The following is a 16,696-nucleotide window of genomic DNA, read 5'->3' as shown; positions in this document are numbered from 1 at the left end:
AATTGGGGTTATAATCTCAGTGAGTTGTATTGTATTGTATTGTACTGTACATGTATTTAGTATTCTTGCACCCTTTCTACACTTAAATAGAAAGGGTGCAAGAATATTTGCTGATGCTATTGAGGCAGTGTTAGGTGGGCCAGAATACTGCTAGCTTGTGGGAGGACTAATAGATTAACAGTAGCCACTGGCAGAGGTGAAAGTGATTCTTGCACTGCTTCTAATGGAATGAGCAGCAGCCTGGAAAACAAGATGCAGAGGTTTTCACAGACTGCTGGGAGTAACTGTGGTACAAGTAAACACATGGGATGCTTTAGGGTAGCTAAGAATAGGAACAGGTGCATGTATACTTGCGTGTACACCAGGGGTGGGCAACTTTTTTCGTCAGCGGGCCGAATGAAATTTTTGCATCATGATGCGGGCCGGAATAGATTGAACGATTTAATAAAAAAAATCAGAACCTAAAAAGTGTTATATTACTTGAATTACCAAATTATTAATGTATTTTTAAAAAAAATATCTGAATGTCCAATTATCATTGAAAATGCGGCATTCGGCATCAATTTTTCTTTTTTTTTTAATTGGCTCATTTTATGGGCTATAAATTATATTAAATTAAAAATTGTAATAATTAGAAAAGGCATAAAACATAAAATATCTCGCACCAATATTATTTTTTTCAATAAGAAGTCAAAGCCGAAGGAACTTCGTTCGATCGATGCTACAATAATAATTAGGAAATAACTCTTTGACGCTGCGTAGAATCACTTGGTTACTGTTGTACTGGCCGCAATTCCCGATTGAACCGAATTAAGCCGAACGTTTACGGCGAGTGTAGTCAGGTATGGATTTTCTATATTTATGCATTTACCGAGGGGGCAGGATTCAACATCGTCGCGGACCGGATATGGCCCGCGGGCCGACTGTTGCCCACCCCTGGTGTACACCAATGCCAGGAGTTCGGTAAATAAATTTGATGAATTTGAGGTGTTGGTCAAAATATCAGAGGCAGATATCGTTGGGATATCAGAGACGTGGTGTCACACAGATATAAGGAATGCAGAAATGGGATTTAGGGAGTACAATGTGTACAGGAAGGATAGACATGATAGAAAGGGGGGTTATGCTATTAGTTAAGAAACACAAAATTCAAGGAAGTACAGCCAGTTAATATGGCTGGACAGTATAGTGTTGAGTCAGTTTGCTGTGACATAAGCACGGGGATATCAAAATTGAGAGTATGAGCGTGTTATAGGCCTAATGACTCTGGTGAGTATAATAAACAACTGTACAGGGAAATAGAGTGGGTCAGTAAATCAGAGAGTTTTGTAATGGGGGATTTTAATTTCCCAGATATCGAATGGAATTTGTGGGTTGGTACTCACACACTAGCAAGGCTTTTGTAGATTTATTGGAGGTTGTTTTCTACAGCAGCATGTTGGGAGGCAACTAGAGGTAGTAATATTCTTGATCTGATTATCAGTAATGATTATTCATGCATTAAGAATCGGCAGATAAATGAACCACTAGGTGGCAGTGATCACAGCGAGCTGAAGTGGGATTTACTCAAGGAGGTAACTACCATCAGTGGTAAAGGGAAGGGTTTTTGCTTTCGTAAAGGTGACAATGGAGGTCTGAGACAGTATTTAAATTCTATACGCTGGGACCAACAGATGATGTTACCAACAGCAAATTCAAAATGGGAAGCATTCAAAAACTTAACCTTGGAAGCTACTAGGCTTTTCATACCAAACTAGGAAATATTGTTCAAGATTTAGGCCTAAATGGATGTCAGATGAACTAATGAGACATGTGGCAAAGAAGAAAAATGCATGGGCTACGTAAATTAATGGGTGAAACAGAAACCTATGATAGATATAAGTTAGTCTGTAACCAAGACACAAAGTAGTTAGGCAGGCAAAGGCACATTACGAGAAAACTTTGGCAAAGCATGCAAAGAAAAACAATGGAGAGTTCTTTACTTATGTAAACTCTAGAAGGAAAGGGGATGAATCCGATTGGTCCACTGGATATCGATGGTTCATCTGTTCATGATCCTGTTCAAGGTACCTAACAAAGTAAATGAGTATTTTGCATATACATTCACACATGAGGAGTTATTCAGGGAGGGGAATGCCAGAGGTGAATAACTCTGGCAGTGAGCTAGATTATTTTGTAATAACTGAGAGCAAAGTGGAGGAGAAATTGCTGAAGATAAACATAAGAAAGGCACCTGGGGCGGATGGAATCTATCCAGTTTGTTTGTTATTTGGTTTTTAGGAGCATTAGCAACTAAGCCCATATTGCTCCGGGGATATGTGGTGGTAATTCCCTGACCTTTCCACATCCTCCGTATTTGGTGATCACGGGCTCGAACCCGGGGTCTAACCAAGAAGCGTGTGCTACGCACTGCTGCTCCTGCCCACCTGGCTACAGAGGCGCCATCCAGTTATATTAAAGGAGCAGAAAAGTAAGCAAGCAAACCCTAAGCCATAATTATGAGAGCTTCCTTGGATTCAGGGGAGGTACCCATGGACTGTAGATGTGCAAATGCTACAACAATTCAGAAAGGAGGATCAAAGGTCGACACAAGGGAAAAGGAGGTGATTTTCCCTATGTATAAGGCAATGGTCAGGCCACACCTTGAGTACTGCGTACAGGTCTGAAGGCCTCATTTTAGGAAGAGTTTCGATTTGCTTGAGCTTGTACAGAGAAGGGCAACAAGATTGGTGAGGGGAATGAAGGGATCCTCTTACCAAGAGAGGCTAAAGTTCTGCAAATTGCAGTGGCTGGAGACTAGACACCTGCACGGTGATCTGATTGAGGCATATAAGGCCTTGAATGGGTTGAGCACGCTGAATTCTGATGGGATCCTTCCACTTGTTCAGATTACGAACCTAAGGGGGCATAAATTCAAATTAAGAAAAGACAGATGTAGAATAGATGTGCGGAAATTTGCTTTTAGCCAGCGGGTGGTTAATTGCTGGAACAAACTTCCATCTGTCGTTGTGAAAGTTGATAGGTTAAATAAATTTAAGGAGGAACTGGACAGGCATTTGGAAGGAATGGTATGATTTTTTTTTTTTTTTTTTTTTTTTGTTTGGCTGATGCTGCATAAGCTCATACACTTGCTTTCTTGCATCACATGCCACTATTACTACTACAAATAATTACAGACCCGTTAGTTTAACTTCTGTTCCAGGGAAATTAATGGAGGCAGTGGTTAAAGAAGCAATGCAGGATCATCTAAACAAGACTTCAGTTATAGCTCGGATACAGCATGGTTTTGTAAAGGGGAAGTTTTGTCTGACAAAATTGATTGGATACTATGATATGGTCACAAAGGAATTGGATGCAGGGAATACTTTGATATCATATATTTGGATCTTAGAAAGGCTTTTGATACTGTTGCACATGAAGACTGCTTAACAAATTGGAGCACCGTAGCACTGAAGGCAAATTGCTGCTATGGATAAATGGATGGGTGAGTGGGAGAAGACAGGGTGGTAATCAATGGACCCTGCTCATCGTGGACTAATGTTATTAGTGGAGTCATTCAGGGTTTAGTGTTGAATCCATTGTTGTTTTCTGTATTTATAAATGATATTGATGATGGTATATCAAGCTTAATGTCCAAGTTTGCAGACGATATGAAGGTTAGCAGGGTTATTAATGACACTAATGACAGTATGCTGCTGCTGCAACAGGATCTAGAAAAGTTGAGCAGATGGGCTGAGAGGTGACAAATGAAGTTTAACATTGACAAATGTAAAGCACTACATATGGGAAGCAGTATCCCCAGAGCAACATACCAATTGTGTGGTACTACACCAACAGTGGTAGAGAATGAAAATGACCTGGGACTGTGGGGGGGGGTAACTGTGCAGTCAGATATGAAGTTTTCTGAGCAGTGCAGACGGTTTGCAAGAGTAGCTCATGGTGTCTTGTCAATGATATACAAGAATTTTTCTAGCAGGGATAAGGAGGTGATTATCCCCTTGTATAAAGCAATGGTCAGGTCACACCTTGGGTATTGTATACAGGCCTGGAGGTGTCATTTTAGGAAGGATATAGAGCTGCTGGAGTGAGCGCAGAGAAGGGCAACAAGATTAGTGAATGGAACAAAGGGTTGCTCTTACGAAGAAAGGCTTAAGTTTTGCAAATTACAGTGTCTGAAGACTAGGCACCTGCGAGGTGATCTGATTGAGGTGTATAAAGCCTTAAATGGTTTGAGCATGCTCAATTCTGATGGGATACTTCCTCTTTCTCAGAATAATCGCCTGAGCAAACAAATTCAAATTGAGGAAAGACAGTTGTAGGATAGATGTGCGAAATTGCCTTTAGCCAGCATGTGGTTGATTGCTGGAATAGGTTCAAGGCAGAACTAGACAAACATTTGGAGTGAGTGGATGGGTGAAATTAGAAGATTTTTTTTTTTTTTTTTTTTTGGCTGATGCTATATAAGCTTTCGTTTCTTGAATCAAGTGCCTTTATTAATTCTAATGCATCAATGTGACAGTTGGACTTACATACAAAACAGACTTAAATATATGAAAAAATAAATAAATAAAACAACCCAATTAAGTATGCATGTCGAGGAGCACCTGTACTTATTTCAGTAATATATATGGACCCCAACATACAGATATTAATAGGTTATAATATTTTACACATTTCTGTTCATTTAATTTAATGGTTCTTTGATTTATAAGTTGCTGCCATCAAATAAAAGCAGATGCACTTGATATACTGGCAAACTGAATGAGTATTTTGCACCTACATTCACACATGAATTCTCGAGAGAAGTGGATAAGAAGTTTATCAAAGTGTAACAGGGAGCTAAATGATTTTGTAACAACTGAGAGGAAAGTGGAAGAGAAATTGTTGAAGCTAAACTTAAGAAAGGCAACTGAGGTGGATGGGATCTATCCAATTATATTAAGGGAGGCAGCGAAGGAAGGAAACAAATGCTTAGAAGTATGAGAGAATCCTTGGATTCAGAGGAGATGTGCAAATGTATCCTCCCTGATTCACAAATTCACAGAGGGTGACAAGTAATTACAGACCTGTTAGTTTAACATCTATTCCAGGGAAAATAATAGAGTCCCTGCTAAAGAAGTAATACAGGATCATCTAGACAATGCTGCAGTTATAGTTCAGACACATCATGGGTTTGTTAAGGGGAACTATTGTCTGACCAATTTGATTGGATACTACGTTGTGGTTATAAAGGAATCTGGATGCAAAAAATAATTCGGATATCATATACTTGGATTTCAGGAAAGCTTTTGATACTATTGCACATAAAAGACTGCTGTACAAATTAGAGCAGTGGAGCATAACGGCAAGTTGCTGCTATAGATGGTTAAGTGGGAGAAGACAGAGTGGTAATCAAGGGACACTGCTCTTCGTGGACTAAAGTTAGTGATGAAAGTATATCAAGCTTAATGTCCAAGTTTGCAGATGATACAAAGGTTAGAAGGGCAGTTATTGGCACCAATGACAGTATGCTACTGCAACAGGATCTAGAAATGTTAGGGAGATGAGCCGAGAAGTGGCAGCTGAAGTTTAACATTGACAAATGCAAACTACTGCATATGGGTGGCAGTAACCCCAGAGTAATATACCAACTGTTTGGTACTGCACTAAGAGTAGTGGAGGATGAAGAACTTGGGGTAACTGTGCAGTTAAATATGAAGTTCTCTGAGCAGTGTAGACAGGCTTCCAGGACAGCTCATGGGGTTTTGTCAATGATAAACAGGAATTTTGCTAGCAGGGATAAGGAGGTGATTATCCCTTTGTATAAGGCAATAGTCAGGCCTCATCTTGAGAGCTGCATACAGGTTTGGAGGCCTCATTTTAGGAAGGATGTGGAGTGCTGGAACAAATACAGAGAAGGGCAATGAGATTGGTGAGGTTAACAAAGGGGTGCTCTTACCAAGCAAGGCTTCACTTCAGCAAACTGCATCATCTGGAAACTAGGCACCTGTGAGGTAATCTGATTGAGGTGTTTAAGGCTTTGACTGGTTTGAGAAAGCTTAATGCTGATGGGATTCCTCCTCGTGCTCAGACACACTTGAGGGGGCATAAATTCATATTCAGGAAGAATAGTTGCAGAACAGATGTGCAGAAGTTTGCCTTTAGCTAGTAAATGGTTGATTGCTGGAACAAACTTGCATCTGTTGTTGAGGAAGTTGATAGCTTAAATGAATTCAAGGAAGAACTAGAAAACTTTTGTTGAAGAGAAAGAATAGTTGAAATGGGAAGTGGGTGTTTTTTTTTTTTTTTTTTTTTGGCTGATGCTATATATGCCACTACTAATGGTAATGCTAACATGACTGAACTAATCAATCAACAATGACATCATCCCTGTTCACCCAATATTGGTTATTATCTCACATGCATTTCACATTTTGCCAAATGTACCATAATGAAAATATGCCACACATTCAATTTTCCCAATCCCCTTTAAGGTCTTAATACTTCAGTCAGATCAACCCCACCCCTAATGATTAAATACCCCCCACCAAACTTTGCAAACTGTATCTTCAGAGTCTGTCTTTGTAGGAATGTCCTTTTGCACTTTTTATCAGTCTTGCCACCCTTCTTTGGACCCATTTGAGAAATATGCACCAGCTAATAGGATAAAGAGAAGGCCAAAAAGTACATTCAGAATTGAAAAAAGTACTTAATTTAAAAAAAAAAAAAAAAAAATTAAAGAAGTGATGTGAAAAAAAGTGACATGAAATAAGAACTTTTCTTTTTTTTAAAATTTTCAAGTTTTGAAAATCAAAGTGAGCATGTTTGTGTTTATATAATAATTATATCAGATGTTTGCACAATAAATTATATTAAATCGTTTAAAATATACATGTACATTTACAAGAAAGTGAAACCTACTTTAAAACAGATTCTGGAGTAAGAATCGTACAATCTACTTCCAACATTTGCTCCTCTAAAACAAAATGATTTCTCCATGTATTTAAAATATTTGTCTTCATGGCACAACCCATTGGTCCCAGATCGAACTGTCCAGCTACACCTAGAATATATAAGAGACCAATCAGATGATTAGTATATTGCAGACTGTCACAACACGATTTTTTATTTATATTTTGGTATTCAATATACAGTAATACCCCGACTTACACGGTTCTTGATTTTTTCTTGCTGTGATACGCGTTGGACATGTTTCGCGAGAACTCTACGTGCACAATTACGATTCTATGATCGACGAAAGTTAAGATTGTTTTGTTATACGTTTTCTAAACCCGTAAAAAAACTATGTCGTTCAAACGAAATAAATCTGATTCTCCTGTACCTAATAAGAAAAGGAAAATGATATCTTTGAAATGTAAGATGTAAGCTTAACATTTTCAAGGATTTTGATAGCAGAATGAAAATTTGTGAATTGGCAAAGAAGTTTGAGCTACCGGAAGCTACAGTAAGAACAATCATAAAAGATAAAGAAAGAATTCTCGAAGCGAAAAATGCTCAATCCTTGAACACAAGCATAATTCGTAAACGTCATGGTATTATTGCTGAGATGGAAACAATGCTGAAATTACGGTGTGATAATCAAGTAAAAGTGAAGAATTGTCCAGTCGATCAGAACACTGTGTACTATCAAGCTAAGCTGATTTTTGAGAGGTTGAAAGAAGAAGCTGGGGAGGTGGGCAAAGATGAAAACTTTATAGCTAGTAACGGTTGGTTCAACCGATTTAAAACTCGCTGTAACTGGCACAGTATCACGGAGAGGCGGCAAGTGCCAATAAAGAAGCTGCATCTTATTTTCCTGAGACACTCAAGGCTATGATAGAAGGTGACTAGAGCAGTGAAACTGTATTTAACGTGGATGAGACTAGCCTGTTCTGGAAGAAGATGCCTAAAAGAACTTTTATCGCGCGTGAAGAAAAAAACTTTCCAGGCTTTAAGGTTTCCAAAGACCGATTGACAGTGATGGTTGGTGGGAATGCAGCTGGTGACAGCAAGTTAAAACCTCTTTTAATTTATCGCTCCGAAAACCCAAGAGTTTTAAAAATATATATCTAAAATTAGCTTACCAGTGATTTGGAAGTCAAATCATAAAGCTTGGGTGACAGCTTCCGTTTTTGAGGACTGGTTTGAGAGGTCTCCGTAGCCGAGTGGGCAGGAGCGGGAGTGCAGTAGCACACGCTCTTTGAGTAGACCGGGGTTCAAGCCCCTGACTGCTGAATGCGGTCGATCTGCCAACCCGCACTGGACCAGCGTGGCAGATTATGGTCCATTTCCCTCAACATGAATTGTTGAGGAGGCTTCCATCCTGCAGTGGGTTGATAATGGCTGCACTTTACTTTTTTTACTTTTTGATCACGACTTCATACCCGAAGTTGAACATTATTGCAAGTCTAAACAGATTCCATTTAAAGTGATGCTTCTTATTGACAATGCACCCGGTCACCCTCCTGCCACCCTAATTAATTTTGACCCACGTTTGAAAGTTGTGTTTTTGCCTCCAAACACAACCAGTTTGCTTCAACCGATGGACCAGGGAGTCATCAAAACATTCAAGGCTTACTACACGAGGCGTTTGTTTGCACGTCTGAATGAAGCTATGAGACAAATTAGTGAGATATCTGTTAAAGACTTTTGGAAACAATTCAATGTTTTAGATGCCGTAAGAATTACTAAAGAATCTTGGGATGAAATTCACAAAAAAACATTGAATGGTGTCTGGAAGAAACTTTGTCCATTTTTTTTTTCAAAAATGAGACGAAAACAACGCCAGAAACTGATCATGTCACTCATGTGACAGAATAAGTTGTTAATCTTACCAGGCAATTAGATTTGGAAGTTAATGGTGATGATGTCAACGAGCTGTTGGATTCACATAGTCAGGAGCCGACAATGAATGAGCTCATAGAGATGCGTGAGCAAAACCTCACTGAAGTATCCGACACTTCAGACCCAGTTCCACCAGAAAAGCATATGGTAATTGAGCTGAGACAGAAGGTCTCAGCTCAATTGAAAAGGGCTTAAAAATTTTAGAACACAGACTCCAACGAAGAACGCATTATAGCTACAAAGCAAGGAATAAAAAAATTATTAGCTTGCTACGAAGAAAAGAAGGCACTGTGTCGTCAGATGAATTTGTTAGATTTTATGAAGCCATCGACATCGAAATAACTTTTTACGTAACTCATTTATTTTTTTAATACATATTTTGTATTAATATGTATAAAGAACTGCAATTTTATTAAATATTTTTCTTCTAAACTAGTATTTTTGTTAGTCCTTGGTCCCAATTAAACAAAATTTATATGTATTTATATGCAAAGTTGTACCCCGACTCACGCAAATTCGACTTAAGCGTTTTTCGTCGGACCCACCTATAGCGTAACTTCGGGGTATTACTGTATTAGTATTTCTCAAACTCTGGTCCACAATACCCTTAGAGGCCAGAGAGAGACTCTGGGTTTCAAAATTGTATAAAATTTCTTGTAAGTGACATGGGTAAGAAATAAATATAATGGCATTTCTTTCAGTTTAAAGTTTAAAATTCGAGTCAATCTACCAGAAAACCTGCAGAGGATATGAAGTAGCATGCAATATGAAGGGGTCTAGCAGGAAAGCACATTTCTGGTTGGAATTAAGATATCCCTCCCATTCTGTCAGGTTGGAGGTTTAGGATGTGAATTTTAAAACTGAAAATCCAGAGAATGTATAGTATTAGTATTAGTAATGGCCGCATGGTGCAAGAAAGCCTATGGCTTATGCTGCACCAGCCAAAAAAAAATCCGAACAAAACAATGATAAAAAAAAAATAAATAAATAAAAAAAATAATAATTAATAAAAAAAAAAGGAAATTAAACCTATCATCCTATGCGCTTCCCTTACTTGAAAGTACTATCCAGATGACCTTTGAATTTCCCCAAACTGTCGGCCTCTACCACCGATGAAGGCAACTTATTCCAGTAATTTATAACTCACTGGCTAAAATAAAACTTCCTGCAGTCCAATCTAAACATTCCCCCCCCCCCATAACTTGAATTTATGTCCCCTAGTTCTAGCATCATTTATAATCTTGAAAATTTCGTCCTCATTCATTTTACTGATGCCTCTCAGAGCCTTAAACACCTCAATCAAATCTCCTCTAAGGTGTCTAGTTTCCAAACTCTGCAACCCACATATTCGAAGTCTTTCTTCATAAGGACGCCCTTTTGCTGATCTCACCAGACGAGTTACCCGCCTTTGCACCCTTTCAAGAAGCTTGATGTCTTTCTTTAGGTGCGGTCTCCATACTTGAACACAGTATTCCAAGTGTGGTTTAGCATTAGTAGAGGCATTTGATGCAAGAAAGCAAGCTTATGCAGCATCAGCCAATAAATAAATAAATAAAAAATAAATAAAAAAATAACCACTTCCACTTCATCCCTCTGTTCGTTCGTATAGGTAATGGACAAAAAAATGGAAAGTAATGTAAAATCACTAATACAGTGTTGGGCCATCACATGAGTCCAATGCAGCCTGTATACACTGTGGCATAAGAGTCAACCAGTGTCTGAAAGTCGGCTAGAGGGACATGATGCCATTCGTCCACAATAAACAATCAATTTCTGCTTGTTTGATGGAGCTGGAAACACTGCTGAGACATCATTCCAGAAGTTACCATACATTTTCTATCAGGTTTAGATTTGGTGACTGTGATGACCATGGTATGTGAAAAAGTTTAGTATCATGCTCCTCAAACCATTGGGTGACCACCTATACTCTGTGGATTGCAGCACTGTCAACCTGCAAGACCAGCTTTCTCTTCATGAAAGAAATGCTTTACTATTGGAGAAGATGATCACTCAGGACTGTTAAAATGTGATTGGCATCAATCTTGATTTCTAACAGAATGAGTACACATAAACCATGCCATGAGAAAGCACACCACACCACTAAGGAACTACCAGAACCCTTAACAGTAGGAAACAAGCAATTACAGTTGTATCATTGGACCATAACACATTCCTCCACTACTCAAGAGTTCACTGCTTGTACTCTTTGCCTCAGCGGACATGACAATGTGCATTACCACGTATAATGAGTGGCTCGTGAAGTGCAACTCAACTGTGATATCCAGCTCTATGGAGTTCTCCATGTAATGTTTTTGATGAAACTGGCCTCTTGTATCCTGCATTGAAATTTGTGCACAACTGATCAGCTCTTGCTCGCCAGTTTTTCTTTGCACACCTCACTAATGCTGGAATGTCCCAATTCTGGAGTATGCAGTTCTGTCCTCTGTTGTCTTTTCAAGATGACATCTTCCCTTTAGATTCCCATGCAGACATGACCTTGGAAACTGTTTTTTGTGAAACATTAGAGAATTCAGCAGTCTTAATGACCAAAGTGCCTCCAAATGCATGCCGACAATCATATCCCTTTCAAAATCTGAGGTCTATTCTTGATTGACATGGTACCAATAATTACATACAGTTATGGTGGGTTTGTCTTTTATAGACATGACACCAAGCATACTGAGATGTTATTTGCATCTTTCATGCCTTCATCAGTGGCATGTAGATACCACTGTTTAGCATAAACCTAATGTTTTCCACAAACCTTGGTGTTTTGATTTTTTTTATCCACTAACAGTATTTCTTCCAACAGTGGAACAGTTATTTAAGAACCACAAACTCTATCAAGAATAGAACTTGTAATTTCTCTCTAAGTGTAAGCAATATTCTTCTGCTTACACTTCTGTATGTATTCTAGTAATCAAGCTGTTCTATCAGAAAAGCATGTGGTAGTAGAGTAGAGTAGAGTGAGTGAAACGAGTGTGAACTGCCTTATCCTCTAATTTTCCATACTTAATCAGTCTCCTTTTTTTTTTGATGTTTCATCAAGGCATTTCTTAATGCAGTACTCAGAAAACTTTCTCTATAACTGATATTCAATTATTAATATATAAATGCATATTTAGAAAAAATACATTTTATCGTTAATTCATCACTTGAATTCTAATCAAAATTTGTATGCTTTCAAAGAATCATACAATCAACTTCCAACATTCAGAATTGCAACCTACCAAAGACACAGCTTGTAATTCCTCTCTAATGTACACAATAAGAGACTTATATTCAGCTTAGAAACAAATACCATTATTCATGGTTCTGCCTAAGTTTCTAATAGATTTTTTTTTAATTGTATAAACATCACCAGAACTGGTGAATTCCTATATTTAAATATCTGAGACACTAACAGGACAGCTATTTCAAAGCTTAGTGGCTTCTCATCACCTGGCAGGTGGTCTCTATTAGCAAATATGTGCCCAACTGTGAATAATGTAGCCAAACAGTGTATGGAAGTTATAACTTTTATCTTTAATTCTAACTCCTAGAATTTTATCCTTTTCCCAAAGCAATACAATACTACAGGAATGCAGGGATATTTCAGCACAGTAATATCCCTATAATCAAGTCCAATCAAAATTTGTAGGCTTTACCTTTCAGTTTCACTCATGGAGAGAAGTTTTCAAAGTTTTATTTCCATACACCACCTGGCTGTTCACTTAGACAAAATACATTATTCACATGGCACTTATTTGCTAACAGATACTTCTGTCGGCTGATGAGAAGTGCTGCAGAGCTGTACTGGCAGAATCTCATATTTTTAAAGGTATTAGTGGAATTCACCTACCTGGTAATACTATATAATTTAAAAAGATATTAACAACTTAGGTAGATATCTGGATAACAGTTATTTCTAAGGGTTGATTGTAAGCCCAATGATCTTCAGCAAGAGAAGAAAGTCTTTCCATTATCAAAATTGAGTGCAGGTAAAGTGTATGAATTCTGATGTGATTTCAACTACTTCATTGAAAAACCTGCAATCTTATAACATTGCACTTGAATTCTCTTTCAACAAAATTAAATTAAAGATAAATAAACAAAAGGCAGCACAGATAGTTGTAAATTCAATCACAAAAAGTATGAACCTACACTGTTATTAAGCTATTCAATCAAAGTGAACAAATGATATTCATGCTTTAGCTGAATTCAAGAAAAAAATTAATCCTATACAAATTAAAATGCAAATTTCACATACACTGGTGTTCAAAGAAAGTGCATCACCTAGGAATTTCACATTTCTAACCCTTTTTCGCGATGGTATGTTAATGACTAGCATCACAAATAGAAATATAAACAAAAGATATTTATTAATAGTTAAGGCAAAGCTAAGTAATATTTGACAGGTGCTCTCAAATTATTCCAAAATGAGCATTTGCAACCTTTATACAACAGTTTTGGTAAGCACGACAATTATGGCTGAGATGTAATCAGGAGCTCTCAATTTGCTTCAGTTTATCATTTTAAATGGAAAACAAAATGAAAAGTTCACCAGGTGCAAACTAATATTTAGTTGAACCACCTCTGGCCCTGATGACAGCAGCACACCATCGAGGCATTGACAAGATCAATTTCTGAAGTTAATGAACTGATAGTTCATGGTTCCAAACACGAATTATGGTTTCCTGAGGTTCAAGAAGGGACTTGGGTTTCTTTCTGGCAACTGCAGATTCCACATGATGCCAACAGTTCTCTAAAGGATTCAGGCCCGGCTGTTTCCTGACTTGCTAGGAGTTGTAATGGACCGTTCTTCCAACCATTTTTTCACCTGTAACAAATGTAAATGCACTACTGTCGAACCTCTAATGCAGAAATGATGCTAAAGTAACTACAGAAGTGCCTACTTACACTTTTCTCCCGATGACAAGGAGCAGAGTCATCCTGAAAGATGCAGTTACTTGGCAGGTTGAAATAGTATTAGTAATGGCTGCATGGTGCAAAAAAGCCTATGGCTTATGCTGCACCAGCCAAAAAAAAAAAAAAAGTCTCTAATGGTTGGTAGTAATTTGCCTTCCAATATAGCCAGATATCCATTGGCATTTACAGAATCCTTTATAAACTGCAGGTGACCTACTCTGCGATACGAAACCCATATCATTTGGCTGGTAGGGAATTTCACTGTAGACACCATACAGTCTGGATGGTATTCTTCACCACGTCTATGGCGAATCGTTTGTCTCCCATCAGAGCCATGCAGATTGAATTTCTTCTCATTCGAGAAAATAGCTGACTTCTACTGCTCAGGGTCCATTTAACATACTCCTTACACCAAATTAACTGGCTTTTTTTGTGCGAGGAGAGGGTTTCTTCTTAGGACAAGTCCATTTTTGAAGAGGCATCTTCTGACTGTTACTGCACTTGCTACCATTGAACTTGCAAAAAATAATAAAATAATTATTTTATTATTTTTTACCACTGAAAACTACATAACCATTTCTTAAATTTCAAACATCTCCATAATTGTTCAGAATCACTTGGCTACAGACCAGCTTATAGCTATTATAGACTTCCGTGTCACCTGGTAATCTATATGTATCCCATGCATTTTTCTTCTCTGCCACATGTCTCATTAGTTCATCTGATATCCATTTAGGCCTAAACCTTGAACAATATTTCTTAGTTGGTATGTAAAGCCTATTAGCTTGGAAGATAAGTTCTTTGAATGCTTCCCATTTTGAATTTGCTGTTGGTAACATCATCAGTTGGTCCCACCGTATAGAATTTAAATACTGTCTTTCAATTTCCTAATATCTGGGAAATTAAAATCCTCCATTATAAGACACTGATTTACCGGCACACCCTATTTCTCTATACGGTTGTTTATTATACTCACGAAAGACATAAGACTATAACCCATCCTACTCTCGATTTTGTTTTAACAGTGCTTATGTAACGTCAAACTGACTCGACACTGCACTGTCCATCCATGTTAACTGGATGCACTTCCTTGGATTTTGTGTTTCTTAACAAATAGCATAACCCCTCCTCCCTTCCGATCCTGTCTATCCTTCCTGTACACATTGTACTCCCCAAATTCAAGTTCTGCATTCATTATATCTGTGTGACACCAAGTTTTTGATATCCCAACAATACCTGCCTTTAATGTTTTGAGCAACACCTCAAATTCATCAAATTTATTTACTAAACTACTAGAATTGGTGTACACGCAAGTATGCATGCACCTGTTCCTATTCTTAGCTACTCTAACACAGCCCATGTATTTACTTGTTCTGCAATGACTCTCAGCAGTCTCTGGAATCTCCTGTACCTTGTTTTCCAGGCTGCTGCTCATTCCAATAAAACAGTGCAACAATCACTTTCACCTCTGCCAACAGCTACTGTTAATCTATTAGTCCGTGCATCCCTCCAAGCTAGCAGTTTTTCGACCCACCTAACACTGCCTCGATAACATCAGCAAATATATAAGTGTATCCTGTTAACAAGCAGAGGCCACGCTGAGAAAAATTCCACCCCTTGAGTCTTGCACAATCTCTCCAGGGCTGAAATAATCGACAAGGCTTTCATCATATACTCCTTCCTATCGTGTCTGGGCAGACCTGCAGACAGTTTCAAATTCAACCCTAACTCATGGCTTTTTTCAACATTGACCTGTACTTCTTAAGTAATTCTGCCGGTCTCTTACTCTTAAGATCATTAGTGCCAACGTGTACAATAATATCGCTTTTTGTGCCCTTAAAAGATGATATCTGCTCTACAACGTCATCAACTTTTGCCCCTGCCAGACATACCCTGTTTCACCTATCCTTTTTGCAAAACATATTCCCTGTTTCCCTGACAACAGAGTCACCGACAACTAGTTCTTTTGGGACCAACACATTCTGCCTTGGGGGTTGCCGCTGTGTTGTGTGATGTTCAAGTGCAAGCTCTGGTGTTGATGTGGGCAGCTGAGAGCTTGCTGTGTCCCTCAATTTAAATCCTTCGAGGGCATCCACCATATCCTTCAAGCTCTCATATAGGCACATAACAACGTTGACTCAGCACCTGATTTCCTCACACTCCTTCCATTGCACTCACACAAAGACATTCTCCCTTGGCAATATCATGTCCTGTTCCTGATTGTCCACAAACATCAAACAAGCAGTACAATTTAATATGACAATGAAATTTATTAAGATTAATAAATTTTACTGCTTAATTGATAATACTATAACTATACTAAGCTAACAGATTTCTAATACAGTGCGTGTTTCACCATCTAGTTTTACATTAAACCTTACGCTATCTAGTTCGGGATATATGTTGTATCATATAACAATGGCAGCAAGTTACGAACGGTAAATCTGTGGACACTAAGTATTAATTAACTTTCAAAATCAGTATCTAAATTCAAAATAAACTAAGGAGCTTGACTGGGTCTATAAGCTACTTATAGAAAATAATTTAATTTTTTAATTTAATTAAGTCAATAAGACAGCTAAATAGCTGCAAAATCTTGTCCAACACGTGGATTGGATACCCTTACCGATACCATTTTTAAAAATTCAAACAGCAATATCTCTGTAACTGTTCAAAAATTGTCAAACTAATAGAACAAACTTATCTCTGAAATACCCTAAACCTCCCAAACACTTCCTTATTCATTTCACAAATATACGTTGTCTGTTCCAATCTCAATCATTTCCACTTAAGTCTGCCAAACCCAATGTTCCTTTTCTTACAGAATCCCAGTTATTGGTTGATTCAACCACTACTCATCTCAGTTGTCCTAATTATCTGCTGTATGATTGCTTTCATTTCAAAGGTGGTACTTGTGCATATGTCTGCTCTGATATTCCCTCTCAGAGACAGTAATTTGGAGTTT

The 16,696-nt window shown here is 38.1% G+C and overlaps 1 protein-coding gene across 1 annotated transcript in view; it reads right to left on the bottom strand.

Annotated features, from left to right (window-relative positions):
• Nucleotides 1-16,696, bottom strand: part of GlyRS (glycine--tRNA ligase) — a 192,785-nt gene that overhangs the window by 116,776 nt on the left and 59,313 nt on the right. The window contains exon 4 of the mRNA XM_090373175.1: nucleotides 6,901-7,042. Coding sequence (XP_090229301.1) covers nucleotides 6,901-7,042 — 142 coding nt within the window. The remainder of the gene's footprint in view (nucleotides 1-6,900; nucleotides 7,043-16,696) is intronic.

Source organism: Mastigoproctus giganteus, chromosome 5 (genome assembly GCF_048544385.1).
Source record: "Mastigoproctus giganteus isolate SK-2022 chromosome 5, ASM4854438v1, whole genome shotgun sequence".
NCBI lineage: Eukaryota > Metazoa > Arthropoda > Arachnida > Uropygi > Thelyphonidae > Mastigoproctus > Mastigoproctus giganteus.
Note: the sequence above shows the minus strand (reverse complement) of the source record. Positions and strands in the feature narration are given on the sequence as shown.